At 31.0% G+C, this 17,009-nt stretch overlaps 4 protein-coding genes across 6 annotated transcripts in view; all 4 read left to right on the plus strand.

Annotated features, from left to right (window-relative positions):
* loh (thrombospondin type 1 domain containing lonely heart) overlaps positions 1 to 17,009 on the plus strand; it is a 276,194-nt gene that overhangs the window by 95,902 nt on the left and 163,283 nt on the right. The gene's annotated exons all lie outside the window — the stretch shown is intronic.
* LOC141393881 (uncharacterized) lies at positions 2,859 to 14,835 on the plus strand. Of its 3 annotated transcripts, XM_073967482.1 has the most exons (3): positions 2,859 to 2,918; positions 13,776 to 14,058; positions 14,131 to 14,835. In XM_073967482.1, exons 2-3 carry the CDS (start codon positions 14,008 to 14,010, stop codon positions 14,767 to 14,769), a joined length of 690 nt encoding a protein of 229 aa, XP_073823583.1. In that variant the 5' UTR covers positions 2,859 to 2,918; positions 13,776 to 14,007; the 3' UTR covers positions 14,770 to 14,835. The 3 variants fall into 3 exon arrangements, with proteins under 3 accessions (XP_073823583.1, XP_073823582.1, XP_073823584.1); XM_073967481.1 differs by lacking the exons at positions 2,859 to 2,918; positions 13,776 to 14,058; positions 14,131 to 14,835 and adding exons at positions 11,729 to 11,845; positions 11,918 to 12,700; XM_073967483.1 differs by lacking the exons at positions 2,859 to 2,918; positions 13,776 to 14,058 and adding an exon at positions 11,764 to 11,845.
* Positions 7,250 to 8,281, plus strand: LOC141393878 (uncharacterized). Its single transcript, XM_073967478.1, has 2 exons — positions 7,250 to 7,412; positions 7,484 to 8,281. The coding sequence occupies exons 1-2, from the start codon at positions 7,362 to 7,364 to the stop codon at positions 8,171 to 8,173; spliced, it is 741 nt and encodes a 246-aa protein (XP_073823579.1). The 5' UTR covers positions 7,250 to 7,361; the 3' UTR covers positions 8,174 to 8,281.
* LOC141393880 (uncharacterized) lies at positions 9,511 to 10,548 on the plus strand. Its single transcript, XM_073967480.1, has 2 exons — positions 9,511 to 9,714; positions 9,788 to 10,548. The coding sequence occupies exons 1-2, from the start codon at positions 9,664 to 9,666 to the stop codon at positions 10,466 to 10,468; spliced, it is 732 nt and encodes a 243-aa protein (XP_073823581.1). The 5' UTR covers positions 9,511 to 9,663; the 3' UTR covers positions 10,469 to 10,548.

Here is a 17,009-nt window from a genome sequence, read left to right on the forward strand (position 1 = left end):
TTCACCTAGAACCAAGTTTCATATTACTTTCATGTATCAACTCGAAAAAAGAAGGAATATTTTTTCTTCAAAATAAATGGTAAATATTTTCGTGTTTTTTTCAGCAAAATTGATACCGATATTTTCATGAAACGTAATGCAAACAGAGACTTCATTTCTTTGGTGACCTATAGTGAAATTTGACGAAGAATATTTTCGTCTTTGACGTCATCCCTGTAAAATAATATTTTGTTGGACAATTTTGAATAAACTCAGATGAAGTCCTACTTTAACCCTAAAACGTATTTTTCCTTTTTAGAGATTCCTGGCGATTAGGATAGATTTACAGATTTGGTGTATTCTGAGACCTATAGTAAAATTTTATAACTAAGAATTTTGTAGAATATTTTGATTTGATACGATCACATTTAAAAGGAGATTTTGAACGATTTTCGAAAAAAGGACCGAATAGACCCTTTTAATGAACTTTAACACAAATATTCCCCATACTCTTGTCTTTAAAGTTGCCAAAGACACAATATGTCTAAAATGCACGGATTCCAAGATATCTTAAATCGAATATTTCGGAAAAACAAGAAATGGTCGGAATTTGCCCCGCCGATGTCAAGGTAAAAAACGCCAATACACGTGTCTCATATTTTTAGCCCTACTTTCATAATCTGCTCAGTTTTTCACATCATTTTGAATTTTGAATTGAATTTTGTTGCACAGTGTAATCTAACTCCACATTCAAGCTGAAGACTCTGCCCACTATTTGAATACAAACACAGCCATAATAGGTACGAGGGCCTATGGGTAACTGGTACCCGTGGTTAAAGCTCTGGTACGGCCTCGTACGCTCGTTGTACGGCTACTCCACAGTTACTGCTCTGATAAAAAATCTTTTTTCACAAAATCTCCCAAAGGCCACAGGAAGACTTCTGCCATATCAATGATTATTAGTACCTTAAGTTAGCTAAATATTTCAACCACTTTTGAATAATTTTTGAGAATTATTAATTTGGCTATGACAGTCAATGACACAATTACTTGGAAATTAAGCAATTTCAAACGAATTTTATAAGATTCGCCTCTCACGCAACAAATTTATTAAGAAGTACAGTAAAGTCTCGGATAAGTGATCATCAATTAGTTCTGATAAGTGTAAGTGCTTATTCCGATTTCAAGACTAATACGATTGTATGGATGTCCTGGGTGGCCACTATTCCAAACACTTTTGTGTAGTGAAATTGATATTCTAACACTTATATTTATGGAGGTGTTTTCTCTAAATAATTTAGGCGACGTGAACTGTTTATATTAAATTGCTTAGATAGAAAAAATAACACCCGCTGTATTTTTCACTTTTGGTGATTTACTTTGGCGCCTCTAGAAACTGTTACGAGCAGCCGGCGGTAATAAATGTCGATTTCTTTTTTGCATCCAAATATGAATTCTCACTAAAATGACGGAGCTAATCAAGAAATCTAAAACAGTTTATTATTTCTCTAATAATTTTCACCAAATTAGCATGTATGTTGATATATGAAGTTATGAAATTTATAATGTGTATGGGGGTGGGACGAATGTAATTACATAATATGTTTTTTTAAGATTAAAGATTTCATTATTCAAAGGTCTTAGTGTAGACTTACTTTAGGTAATTTTCCTTGCGGCAATTATCAGTTTGTAGGAGAAAAGGAGGTGAGACATACATAGGGTTCCCCTTTACCTCTCAACACAGTCTCTCACCAACAAACTGACAATTGCCATAAGGAAAATATATTTTGAAATTAAAATAGAGTTGTTTAAAGAAAAAACTGATACCAATGGTGTGTGTACTGATTGTCATAGCCATTTCATAAATTTCGAAAAAACATAATTTTGTTATTTCTGCGTGCTACACACATTTGAGTATCGGCTTAAAAGGATGCCAATAATTGATATATCTTATAAAATGACCTTTAACTTCGATCCAACCTAATACAACTTATGTATGTTTATTATGCAAATATTCGCTAAACAAATAAAGTCAACTGGTTTCATCTCCCTTTCTGAGTATGAATAATTAATATATTTAGATAGCACTGACGCGACAATGAATAAATTATTGAACATAACAAATATTGTTGGGCAAAAATTAAAAAAAAACAAATAATTAAAAATCAATTTAAATAAAACCATACCCTGGCTTAGTTTATGTTTTTATGTCTAAAATGAATAAATTTTGAAAAGTAAAAATTTAAAACTAAAATCCAGTAGACATAGGAAGCTACTGATTTTTTTGTTGTTTTTTTTTTCTGACAGGTCGAACTCCCACCCTTTCGTAACAGCAGCCTAATAAGTTTGCCATACGTACCCATAATTTCTAACAGCTACTGCCTCATGATAATCATCTAAATTGTTTGAGATACTAGCAGCGGTCAAGTTTTGCTCGTTAGTTATTTTTGTTGTTTTTCGCTAGACTTGTTTCGCACACACACCCATTATCTCCCATCTATCTTTAAATCTAGAACGTGATTTTGATTGTTCAGACGTCTCTCCATTTCATGTTAAGCTATTAAAATTATTGGGAAAAATTTAAAAATGCTAATCATAAAAGACAATTGTTGTTAGTTTTGCTTTTGCTGACGTAACTGTCACCACCCTTACCGCCACCGCACATCACACTTCGGTGCACAGATGTTTAGTGCGAAGAATTATGTGTTAATTGCTTCAATCGGTTTTATATTTCATGTGCATGTTTGCCGTAGTCTTTTTTTTTTTTTTTTTTTTGAAAAGAAAAATCACTTTTTGGGGAACACTTGAAGAAATTTTGGAAATTATAATATCCATGACAGGAGATAAAATTATCCAGGTTATAATCAGTGAAAACATCGGTACTTTTTCTGGAAGTGTTGCTAGATAATTTTCGCACGTGAATAAAATTATCCACAAGTGTAAATAAAATTATCCACAAAAAAAAAAAAAAAAAAAAAATATATATATATATATATATATATAATTATCCACAAATGTCTATGGAATTTTCCTCGTATGTTTATAAAATTATCCCCGTACAAAATTTTCCCGTACTTTGATAAAATTATCCCGGTAGGTGGATAAAATTTCCCCATAAGTAAATAAAATTTTCTAAAAAGTATGCAAAAATTAATCCACAAATACGGTCAACACATTCCACAAATGCGGATTAAATTATCCACACATGTGGATAAAATAATCAATAACTTTGGACAAATAATCAAAAATTTTGGAAACAATTATATAAAAATGTGGAAAATGTCTTATCCAAAAATTTGGATAAGATTTTTCACAAATATGGATGAAATTAATCACAAATTTGAATAAAATTATATTAACTTTATTAAAATTATCAAAAAATTTGGATAAAATTTTCCACAAATATAGATAAAATTATCCACAAATGTGGATAAAATTAGCCATAAACATGGATAACATTAAAAAATTAACTAAAACTTTGAATACAATTATACAAAATGTTGATACAATTATCCACAGATGTGGATAAAACTATCCACAAATTTGAATAACATTATCAACAAACTTGGATAAAATTATCCACAGACGTGTTAAAGATTATTAAAAAATTTGGATAAAATCTTTCAAAAATTTGGAATATGTATAAATTATTCATTCAAATGTGAAAAAATTATAACTAAATTTGCCTAAAATTATTAAAATAAATACGTATAAAATTATCCACAATTGTGGATAAAATTGTCTGAAATTTTGGATAAAAGTATTTAAAAAATTCTAGAAATTTATGCGAAAATTTGGATACAATGATCAACAAATATGGATAAAATTTCCCAAAAATATGGATGAAATTATCCACAAATTTGGATTGAATGATTTACGAATGTAGATAAAATTATCTACAAATGTGGATACAATTATCAATGATATTCGATATAATTATAATAAAATTGGAATAAAATTATTCAAAAATTTGGATACAATTATAAAAAATGATAAAATTATCCACAAATAAGAATAAAATTATTTTATAACGTGGATCACATTATTCACAATTGTGATAAACGTATCCACAGATGTGGATAACATTATCAACAAACTTGGATAAAATCATCCAAAATTGGAATATGGATAAAATTATTCACTTTATGGATAAAATTATTATGTGAAAAAATATAACTAAGTTTGGGTAAAATTATCAAAATAAATATGTATAAAATTATCCACAAATGTGGATAAAATTATTTGAAAATTTGGATAAAATTATTCATAAATTTCTAGAAATTTATCCAAAAATTTGGATACAAATAATAATCCACAAATATGGATAAAATTATCGACAGATGTAGATAAAATTATACACCAAAGGGGACAACATTATCAAAAAAATGACTAAAATTATCCACAAGTTTGGATAAAATTATCCACAACTTTGAAAAAAATATACTAATTTATAGATAAAATAAAATTATCCAAAAACAAGTGAGCAAAGGCTATAGTCGGAACGGGGCCGACCATGTGATACCCTACACCACATAAGCTTTTCACTGGTAAACATTTCTTTTAGGGAATATAAACCGACTACTACCAAAAATAATATGCCTCTTTCTCTCTGGGACCCCCATAAGCAACCAAAATTTTGTGACCATCCGATCAAAATTACGACCTGTAGCTTCATTGCAAAAACTGGAAGAATTAGATGCATTACCGACTATTGTGGTATCTCCCTTGTTTGACCACCTTCGCCAACCTGCTTTACACCAATGTAAAGGTAATATTTTCTTATTCCATTGACAGGCTTTGTCGTTGGAATACCCCTACTAGAAGCCAATATATTCACAAAGAATAAAACTTTGAATTTGTCTCCAAATGAGTTTTTCCCCATTCCAACCCCTAAATATTATCCGACTATCACCAAAATCAATAGGCTTCTTCCTCTGTGGGACCCGCATCAACTCCCAAAAAATTCGTGACGATCCGATAAAAATTGCGACCTGTAGCGTGATTACAAACAAATTGCTTTTGATATACCTCTTAAAGAAACAGAGATATTGGCTTTGAAATAAAACGTAGACCTTTTCTCCAAATAAGTTTTTGCCCATTCCGACCCCTGAATATTATCCGACCATCATTAAAATCAGTAGGCTTCTTCCTCTGTGGGACCCTCATTAACCCCTAAAATTTCGTGACGATCCGATCAAAATTGGGACCTGTGGCGTGATTTCCAAAAAAATAGAAAAATGGGATGTATTACCGCCTATTGCGATATCTCCGTTATTCGGTTACCTACGCCGACCTAGTTTGCATCATTGTAAAGACGGGATCTTCTACTTTCATAGTCAGGCTTTGCTTTTGGAAAGTTTCCAGCCAAAGCTGTGATATTCGTCATTATAATTAAAATCGCAAAAATGAAAATTTGGGTTTTATTTGCTACTATTGCGATATCTTCGTTGTTTGATCACCTACGAGCACCAGCTTTACATCATTAGAAAGGTGATATTTTCTACTTTCATTGTCAGGTCTTGCTTTTGGTATACCCCATATAGAAGCTGAGATATTCGCTTTAGAAAAAAACGTTGTCTTTTTATCCACCTAAGTTTTTTGCCCTTTCCGACCCCTAAATATTGTCCGATCATCACCAAAATCAATAGGCTTCTTCCCCTCCGGGACCCTCATCAACACCCAAAATTTGCGACCTGTAGCGTGATTACAAGGTTTAGATGGACAGACGGACAGACGGACGGACGGACGGACTGACGGACGGACACACATAGCCAGATCGACTCAGCTCGGCGAGACATTCATTTTGGTATATATAAGTATGGGTCTACGACCATTATTTCGATGCGTTACAAACTTTTTGGGCAAAACCAACTTATAATACCCTCCCCACATAGTGGTGTAGGGTATAAAAAATGATAAAATTATCCAAAATTTTGGATAAAATTATTCAAAAATTTGGATAACGTTATTCAAAAATTTGGATAACCATTTCGGCAAATTTAAGAAAATTTTTCCACAAACATGGATATAATTATCCACAAATATGAATACAATTGTCAATAATATTAGATATAATTATCCAAAAATTTATTAAAATTATCAAACAATTTGGACAAAAAATTATACTAAAATTTGGATAAAATTACCAAAAAATTTTGATAAATTTATTGCAAATGTAGATAAATTATCCACAAATATGGATAACATTATCTATACAAAAATTAAAAAAAAGTATCCAAAAATTTGGGTAGAAATTATCCATAATCGTGGATAAATCACATATGTGGATAAAATTTTCGAAGATTTTGGATTAAATTATCCAAGAATTGGAGAAAATTATCTGCAAATGTGGAAAAAATTATCAACAAATTTGAATAAAGTAATTCGAGAATTTGAATAATATTATTCAAAAATTTGGTTAAAATTATTTGGTTAAATACTAGGATAAATTATTCAAATAAAATTTTCTACAAATTATCTACAAATGTGGATAAATTTATCCGCCAATGTGGCTAAAATAATCCACAAATATGGATAAAATTATCAAAAAATGTGGATAAAGTTATACAAAAAAATTTCAATAAGACGGATAAAATATTTAAAAACACGAATAAAATTATCCACAAAGTTGTTTATTTTCTCGTTGTAAGGCCCATTAAAATTTTTGGATAATTGGATAAATTTATCCAAAAAATTGGATAAAATTACATAAAAACTTGAATAAAATTATTCAAAAAAATCGTATAGAATTTTTCAAATAATTGGATAATATTTTTCAAATTAAATTCAAATTGGATAAAACTTATTCACATTCGGGAATTTGAATAAAATTATTCAAAAATTTGGATAAAATTATTTCAAATAAATTTTTCCACAAATTATCTACAAATGTGGATAAATTTATCGGCCAATGTGGCTAAAATAATCCCTAAACAAGGATAAAATTATCCAAAAATGTGGATGAAATTATTCAATAAGCCGGATAAAATTATTCAAAAACACGAATAAAATTATCCACAAAGTTGATAAAACTATGCATAAAATTGGGGAAATTAATTAATTTTCTCGTTGTAAGGTTCATTTAAATTTTTGGGGGATTTTTTTCTTGTCTACCAATATTTGTCATCTAATAATAAAAACTAAGAAATCAAAACAAAAACGAAAATAAAGATTATCATTAACAAACAAAAAAGTTTCCACGCGTAAAACATAACAGAGACGTTGATAGTTTTCTCTTCTGGCCAAAACGAAAAGAAGAAGGGCTACCGTCGCCGCATATTACAACCATATATAAAGCCGTAAAAAAGCCGGTTAACATTAGTTTCTAAAATCACTCACAACTCAGTGGATATACAGTTAACGCAAGCAATCTTTACAAAAACATGGCCAAATTTTTGCTCTTGTCCGTTGTGGCTGTTGTCGCTCTTGTTCAGGTAAATTAAAAACAAACAAAAAATCGCCGATCAGCATTGGAATAGCCGCTAATTTCTTTGTAATCAAACAGGTTTCGACTGCCCTCAACTTGGGTGAAGCCTTAAACAACAATATTCGCCAACATTTGAGTTTGTACGATAGCTTTGCTAAAGCTCCAGAGGCCACCAAGTTCACTGGTGATTTGAAAAAATTGGTGCAAATTACCGAGGATGCTCTGAAGATTGAATCCGTGGAAGAAAAGGAAAATGCCATCAATAATTTGCACACCCACTTCGGTCCAGAATTCAATGCCTGGATTGGCGCCAAATTGGAAGAGGCTGAAGTTAATGAAGACATCGCCGGTGCCATCACCTTCTACAAGCAATTGTTGAAACAAAAATCCGCCCATGAAACTGAAATCACAAAGACCATTGCCACTTTGGAGGGTCTTTTGAAGGAGAGCGATTTGCAAAAGAAAGAAGAACAATACTTGGGATTGACCAACAACTTCTCGCCTGAATTCTCCGCCTATTTGAAGGATAGCTCCTTGCCCGTCATCAATGACACTTTGCAAAAGACTGTGAAATTCTTTGAAACTATTTTGGGACAAAAGGAAGGTAAATTTGTTAAAGAAATTACCGACTTGAAGACTTTGGTTGAAGGTGTCTTGGGTGATAAGGTTTCGGTTGAGGAGAAGAATCGCGTTTTGAGTGAAATTTCCAGTGCCAGCAACATGGAATTGCATACTTATTTGACCAAGAAACAAATTGAATTGGCATAAATTGAGTAATGGAGGATGTGATGTGAAATTATTTATTGATTATTTACTGTGATTAGAATTTTGAAATAGAAAAAAATATATATATGCGAATTATATAAAAAAAATATTAAAGGTAACTTGTATTTAACACAGGGGGTAAAGAACTGCAATGGATATGAAATCCGCAACAATAGTTGGGGCCACCAACTTTCATAAAAAAATATTTTGTTGTGAGTAAAACATTTTCTTATATGTTTTATCCACCAGACGTGGATAATTTGACCAACAATGTGGATAATTTTGGAAAAAATTTCAAATTACTTTGATAATTTTATATACCTACGTGGATAATTTTATCCACCAACGTGGATAATTTTATCCACCAACGTGGATAATTTTGTCCACCAACGTGGATAATTTTATCCACCAACTTGGATAATTTTATCCACCAACGTGGATAATTTTATCCACCAACTTGGATAATTTTATCCACCAACGTGGATAATTTTATCCGCCAACGTGAATAGTTTTATACAAGAATTATGCAAAAGATTGGATACAATTTTTAAAAAAAAATATTAAAACTAACCAAAAAAAAATGATAGAATTATTCAAAAATTTGGATAAAATTTTTCAAAAATTTGGATAAAAATTTTTGGCAAATTTGGGTAAAATTTTCCACAAAATTATCCAAAAATTAAATCACATATGTGGATAAAATTATCCACAAATAAGCTTAAAATTTTTCAAAAATTTGGATAAAAATGTTTGGCAAATTTGGGTAAAATTTTCCACAAAATTATCCAAAAATTAAATCACATATGTGGATAAAATTATCCACAAATACGCTTAAAATTATTGAAAAATTTGGATAAAACTATCCAAAGAATTCGATAAAATTATTCACAAATGTGGAAAAGATTATCAACAAATATTAATAAAATTATTCAAAAATTTTGATAAAATTATTCAAATAAATTTTTCCACAAATTATCAAGAAATGTGGATAAATTTATCGGCTAATGTGGCCAAAATAATCCCTAAATATAGATACAATTACCCAAAAATGTGGATAAAATTATTCAAAAAATTATTCAGTAAGCCGGATAAAATTATTCAAAAACACGCAAAAAATTAACCACAAACTTGATAAAACTATCCAACAAATTGGGGAAATTAATTTATTTTCTCGTTGTGAGGTCCATTTAAATTTTTGGGGGATGTTTTTTTTTTGTTTACCAATATTTGTCATCTAATAATAATAAAATTTAAGAAATCAAAACAAAAACGAGAATAAAGAATATCATTAACAAACAAAAAAGTTTCCAGGCGTAAAGCATAACAGAGTTGCTGATAGTTTTCTATTCTGGCCAAAACGAAAAGAAGAAGGGCTACCGTCGCCGCATATTACAACCATATATAAAGCCGTAAAAAAGCCGATTAACATTAGTTTCTAAAATCACTCACAACTCAGTGGATATACAGTTAACGCAAGCAATCTTTACAAAAACATGGCCAAATTTTTGCTCTTGTCCGTTGTGGCTGTTGTAGCTCTTGTTCAGGTAAATTAAAAACAAACAAAAAAAATCGCCCATCGGCATTGGAATAGCCGCTAATTTCTTTGTAATCAATCAGGGTTCTTCTGACCGCGACTTGGGTGAAGTCATAAACAACAACATCCGTCAACGCTTGAGTCTGTACGACAGCTTTGCCAAAGCTCCTGAAGCCACCAAGTTCACTGATGATTTGAAAAAGTTGATACAAGCTACCGAGGATGCTTTGAAGATTGAGTCCGTGGAAGAAAAGAAAAATGTCGTCAACAACTTGCACACACTTACCGGTCCAGAATTCGGTGACTGGATTGGCCCTAAATTGTTAGATGCCGAAGTTAATGAAGTCATCGCCGGTGAGATCACCTTCTACAAGCAATTGTTGAAACAAAAATCTGCCCATGAAGCTGAAATCAGAAAGACTATTGCAACTTTGGAGGGTCTTTTGAAGGAGAGCGATATTGCAACGAAATTCATGGATGTGAGAACCAACTTCTCGCCTGAATTCTACGCCTATGTGGAGGATAGCACCTTGCCCGTCATCAATGACACTTTGCAAAAGACTGTGAAATTCTTTGAAACTATTTTGGGACAAAACGAAGGTAAATTTGTCAAAGAAATTACCGATTTGAAGACTTTGGTTGAAGGTGTCTTGGGTGATGAGGTTTCGGTTCTGGAGAAGAGAGGCATTTTGAAAGAAATTTCCAGTGCCAGCAACATGGAATTGCATACTTATTTGACCAAGAAACAAATTGAATTGGCATAAATTTAGAAATGCAGGATGTGATGTGAAATTTATTATTGATTATTTACTGTGATTAGAATTTTGAAATAGAAAAAAATATATATGCGAATTATATGCAAATATTAAAGGTTATTTGTATTTAATACTGGGGATAAAGAACTGCAATTGACATGGAATCCGCAACAATAGTTGGGGCCACCAACTTTAATAAAAAAATATTTTGTTGTGAGTAAAAAATTTTGTTATATGTTTTATCCACCAGACGTCGATAATTTGACCAATAATGTGGATAATTTTGGAAAAAATTTCAAATTACTTTGATAATTTTATATACCTACGTGGATAATTTTATCCACCAACGTGGATAATTTTGTCCACCAACGTGGATAATTTTACCCACCAACTTGGATAATTTTTTCCACCAAGGTGGATAATTTTATCCACCAACTTGGATAATTTTATCCACCAACGTGGATAATTTTATCCATCAACGTGAATAGTTTTATACAAGAATTATGCAAAAGATTGGATACAATTTAAAAAAAAAAATTATTAAAACTAACCAAAAAAATGATAGAATTATTCAAAAATTTGGATAAAATTTTTCAAAAATTTGGATAAAAATTTTTGGCAAATTTGGGTAAAATTTTCCACAAAATTATCCAAAAATTAAATCACATATGTGGATAAAATTATCCACAAATACGCTTAAAATTATTGAAAAATTTGGATAAAATTATCCAAAGAATTCGATAAAATTATTCACAAATGTGGAAAAAATTATCAACAAATATTAATAAAATTATTCAAAAAATTTGATAAAATTATTCAAATAAATTTTTCCACAAATTATCAACAAATGTGGATAAATTTATCGGCTAATGTGGCCAAAATAATCCCTAAATATAGATACAATTACCCAAAAATGTGGATAAAATTATTCAAAAAATTATTCAGTAAGCCGGATAAAATTATTCAAAAACACGCAAAAAATTAACCACAAACTTGATAAAACTATCCAACAAATTGGGGAAATTAATTTATTTTCTCGTTGGGGATTTTTTTTTTTGTTTACCAATATTTGTCATCTAATAATAATAAAATTTAAGAAATCAAAACAAAAACGAGAATAAGGAATATCATTAACAAACAAAAAAGTTTCCAGGCGTAAAGCATAACAGAGTTGCTGATAGTATTCTATTCTGGCCAAAACGAAAAGAAGAAGGGCTACCGTCGCCGCATATTACAACCATATATAAAGCCGTAAAAAAGCCGATTAACATTAGTTTCTAAAATCACTCACAACTCAGTGGATATACAGTTAACGCAAGCAATCTTTACAAAAACATGGCCAAATTTTTGCTCTTGTCCGTTGTGGCTGTTGTAGCTCTTGTTCAGGTAAATTAAAAACAAACAAAAAAATCGCCCATCAGCATTGGAATAGCCGCTAATTTCTTTGTAATCAAACAGGTTTCTTCTGACCGCGAAGCGGGTGAAGCCATAAACAACTACTTTCGTCAACAATTGAGTCTGTACGACAGCTTTGCCAAAGCTCCTGAAGCCACCAAGTTCACTGATGATTTGAAAAAGTTGATACAAGCTACCGAGGATGCTTTGAAGATTGAGTCCTTGGAAGAAAAGCAAAATGCCTTCAACAACTTGCACACAAATATCGGTCCAGAATTCGGTGACTGGATTGTCGCTAAATTGTTAGATGCCAAAGTTAATGAAGTCATCGCCGGTGAGATCACCTTCTACAAGCAATTGTTGAAACAAAAATCTGCCCATGAAGCTGAAATCAGAAAGACTATTGCAACTTTGGAGGGTCTTTTGAAGGAGAGCGATTTTGAAACGAAATTCGTGGATGTGAGCACCAACTTCTCGCCTGTGAAGGATAGCACCTTGCCCGTCATCAATGACACTTTGCAAAAGACTGTGAAATTCTTTGAAACTATTTTGGGACAAAACGAAGGTAAATTTGTCAAAGAAATTACCGACTTGAAGACTAAGGTTGAAGGTGTCTTGGGTGATGAGGTTTCGGTTCGGGAGAAGATTGACATTTTGCAAGAAATTTCCATGGAATTGGATACTTATTTGACCAAGAAACAAATTGAATTGGCATAAATTTAGAAATGCAGGATATGATGTGAAATTATTTATTGATTATTTACTGTGATTAGAATTTTGAAATAGAAAAAAATATATATGCGAATTATATAAAAAAATATTAAAGGTAACTTGTATTTAATACAGGGGATAAAGAACTGCAATGGATATGAAATCCGCAACAATAGTTGGGGCCACCAACTTTAATAAAAAAATATTTTGTTGTGAGTAAAAATTTTTGTCATATGTTTTATCCACCAGACGTGGATAATTTGACCAACAATGTGGATAATTTTGGAAAAAAAATTTCAAATTACTTTGATAATTTTATATACCTACGTGGATAATTGTATCCACCAACGTGGATAATTTTATCCACCAACGTGGATAATTTTATCCACCAACGTGGATAATTTTATCCACCAACGTGGATAATTTTATCCACCAACTTGGATAATTTTATCCACCAACGTGAATAGTTTTATACAAGAATTATGCAAAAGATTGGATACAATTTAAAAAAAAAAATTATTAAAACTAACCAAAAAAATGATAGAATTATTCAAAAATTTGGATAAAATTTTTCAAAAATTTGGATAAAAATTTTTGGCAAATTTGGGTAAAATTTTCCACAAAATTATCCAAAAATTAAATCACATATGTGGATAAAATTATCCACAAATACGCTTAAAATTATTGAAAAATTTGGATAAAAATTTTTGGCAAATTTGGGTAAAATTTTCCACAAAATTATCCAAAAATTAAATCACATATGTGGATAAAATTATCCGCAAATAAGCTTAAAATTATTGAAAAATTTGGATAAAATTATCCAAAGAATTCGATAAAATTATTCACAAATGTGGAAAAGATTATCAACAAATATTAATAAAATTATTCAAAAATTTTGATAAAATTATTCGAATAAATTTTTCCACAAATTATCAACAAATGTGGATAAATTTATCGGCTGATGTGGCCAAAATAATCCCTAAATATAGATACAATTACCCAAAAATGTGGATAAAATTATTCAAAAAATTATTCAATAAGCCGGATAAAATTATTCAAAAACACGCAAAAAATTAACCACAAACTTGATAAAACTATCCAACAAATTGGGGAAATTAATTTATTTTCTCGTTGTGAGGTCCATTTAAATTTTTGGGGGATTTTTTTTTTGTTTACCAATATTTGTCATCTAATAATAATAAAATTTAAGAAATCAAAACAAAAACGAGAATAAAGAATATCATTAACAAACAAAAAAGTTTCCAGGAGTAAAGCATAACAGAGTTGCTGATAGTTTTCTATTCTGGCCAAAACGAAAAAAAGAAGGGCTACCGTCGCCGCATATTACAACCATATATAAAGCCGTAAAAAAGCCGATTAACATTAGTTTCTAAAATCACTCACAACTCAGTGGATATACAGTTAACGCACGCAATCTTTACATGGCCAAATTTTTGCTCTTGTCCGTTGTGGCTGTTGTAGCTCTTGTTCAGGTAAATTAAAAACAAACAAAAAAATCGCCCATCGGCATTGGAATAGCCGCTAATTTCTTTGTAATCAAACAGGTTTCTACTGACCGCGACGTGGGTGAAGCCATAAACAACAACCTCCGTCAACGCTTGAGTCTGTACGACAGCTTTGCCAAAGCTCCTGAAGGCACCAAGTTCACTGATGATTTGAAAAAGTTGGTACAAGCTACCGAGGATGCTTTGAAGATTGAGTCCGTGGAAGAAAAGAAAAATGCCGTCAACAACTTGCACACACTTACCGGTCCAGAATTCGGTGACTGGATTGGCCCTAAATTGTTAGATGCCGAAGTTGATGAAGTCATCGCCGGTGAGATCACCTTCTACAAGCAATTGTTGAAACAAAAATCTTTGGAGGGTCTTTTGAAGGAGAGCGATTTTGCAACGAAATTCGTGGATGTGAGACCCAACTTCTCGCCTGAATTCTATGTGGAGGATAGCACCTTGCCCGTCATCAATGACACTTTGCAAAAGACTGTGAAATTCTTTGAAACTATTTTGGGACAAAACGAAGGTAAATTTGTCAAAGAAATTACCGACTTGAAGACTTTGGTTGAAGGTGTCTTGGGTGATGAGGTTTCGGTTCTGGAGAAGATTGGCATTTTGCAAGAAATTTCCAGTGCCAGCAACATGGAATTGCATACTTATTTGACCAAGAAACAAATTGAATTGGCATAAATTTAGAAATGCAGGATGTGATGTGAAATTATTTATTGATTATTTACTGTGATTAGAATTTTGAAATAGAACAAAAATATATATGAGAATTATATGAAAATATTAAAGATAATTTGTATTTAATACAGGGGATAAAGAACTGCAATGGATATGAAATCCGCAACAATAGTTGGGGCCACCAACTTTAATAAAAAAATATTTTGTTGTGAGTAAAAAATTTCGTTATATGTTTTATCCACCAAACGTGGATAACACTATGCAACACTGAAAATGCAAACAACTTCTAGTATGAATTTTTTGAAAGCACATATTGAGACTACAAAAACCCTAGTTAGGTTTTGTCCTGTCAGATCCAGTTCGTATTTTATAGCCTCATCTAAACCGGGCTAAGACTACAGTTTTTGCATATATTGGTCCTTTATCTCAGAAACGATTAGAAATTTGCCCTTATGGTCTTTGATGTATTGTATGTGGAAGTCCACAGAAGAAAAACTCCATCTAGGGCATCAACATCGATAAAATATAGAAAATTTTACATAATTGCTGAAATTCTGGTCAGTATCAGCTAAACTATTAGGAATTGAACAAAGTAACCTTCTGCAAAAATCTTCCAAATAAAGTTCTCAACAATTCTTCAGAACATTCCGAAACTCTTAAATGCTAACTTTATGTTGTTTCATTGGCATTTTGCATCATGTCTTTTACAACACGTATTTCAAACACAGTTCACACCAACACTTTATTCTCGCATTTCGGATTTCACCACATTATTGACGTACATATCTATTAAATCGTCGTTGACAAATGTGCTGAAAACAACGTGATAGAGGCATTTTACAACAATGGCATGTTCTGAAGAGTTGTGTATTACATTCCAGGGAATACTTTTCCAAAAGAAAATATTAAGGAAAATATGAACGTTTTGGAGATATGGTACGAAGAGTATACAAATTATGGAAATGTTTGATATTTTATAAAATTTGAGGCAATAAATGTAGTTTTTCGAGTTTATTATCTCTAAATATTTTATTCTTGCCCTTATCTAAAAATTTGCTTCAGAGGTCAGATGAAGATTCACATAGGTTTTAGAGATATAGCTCAGAATTGCTTTAAAAAGTCAATATTTAACCATGTGTAGAAGGGACCATAAAATCCAAGCTGGATCTGACACAACAAAACCCAACTAGGGTTTTTGTCGGTTGGGTCTGTACTTTGAAAAAATCCTCAGCTCAAATTGTTTACACAAGATTACCTTAAAAATGTTGCACAGTGTAGTTTGATCTACAACGTGGATAATTTTATCCACTAACGTGGAACATTTTTTCAAAACACTTTGATAATTTTATCCATCAACTTGGATAATTTTATCCACCAATTTGGAAACGTCAAAAATTTTATCCACCAATGAGAATAATTTTATCCAACAACGTGGATAATTTTATACGCGAATTGGTTTAATTTTATTCACGAAAGTGGATAATTTTATCCACGAATGTGCAACGTGGATAATTTTATTAATACACAAATGTGGATAATCTGTTTAATCTGTTTAACGTGGATAATGTATTTATCCACAAACGTGGATAATATATTTATCCACTAACGTGGATCATAAACTTATCCACAAAAGTGGATAATATATTTATTCACAAAACGTGGATAATTTATTTATCCACAAAACGTGGATAATTTATTTATCCACAAAACGTGGATAATTTATTTATCCACAAAACGTGGATAATTTATTTATCCACAAAACGTGGATAATTTATTTATCCACAAAATGTGGATAATTTATTTATCCACAAAACGTGGATAATTTATTTATCCACAAAACGTGGATAATTTATTTATCCACAAAACGTGGATAATATATTTATCCACAAAACGTGGATAATGTATTTATCCACAAAACGTGGATAATATATTTATCCACTAACGTGGATCATAAACTTATCCACAAAAGTGGATAATATATTTATTCACAAAACGTGGATAATTTATTTATCCACAAAACGTGGATAATATATTTTTTCCCAAATGTGAATAATATATTTTTATCCGCAAAAGTGGATAATATATTTATTTACCAATGTGGATAATATATTTATTTACCAATGTGGATAATATACTTATCCACAAAAAGTGGATAATATATTTATCCACAAACGTGGATAATATATTTATTCCCAAATGTGGAAAATATTGTTATCCGCAAACGTGGATAAAATATTTATTTA

The sequence above is a fragment of the Musca autumnalis genome, unplaced genomic scaffold (genome assembly GCF_047663935.1).
Source record: "Musca autumnalis isolate F117 unplaced genomic scaffold, ASM4766393v1 scaffold_2, whole genome shotgun sequence".
Classification (NCBI taxonomy): Eukaryota; Metazoa; Arthropoda; class Insecta; order Diptera; family Muscidae; genus Musca; species Musca autumnalis.

Bases quoted from the DNA above. Each gene is read 5' to 3' on its own strand.
- LOC141393880 (XM_073967480.1), top strand. From the start codon at position 9,664: ATGGCCAAATTTTTGCTCTTGTCCGTTGTGGCTGTTGTAGCTCTTGTT. The intron at 9,715-9,787 runs GTAAATTAAAAA...GTAATCAATCAG, and splicing joins CTGTTGTAGCTCTTGTTCAG to GGTTCTTCTGACCGCGACTT.
- LOC141393881 (XM_073967481.1), top strand. From the start codon at position 11,795: ATGGCCAAATTTTTGCTCTTGTCCGTTGTGGCTGTTGTAGCTCTTGTT. The intron at 11,846-11,917 runs GTAAATTAAAAA...GTAATCAAACAG, and splicing joins CTGTTGTAGCTCTTGTTCAG to GTTTCTTCTGACCGCGAAGC.
- LOC141393878 (XM_073967478.1), top strand. From the start codon at position 7,362: ATGGCCAAATTTTTGCTCTTGTCCGTTGTGGCTGTTGTCGCTCTTGTT. The intron at 7,413-7,483 runs GTAAATTAAAAA...GTAATCAAACAG, and splicing joins CTGTTGTCGCTCTTGTTCAG to GTTTCGACTGCCCTCAACTT.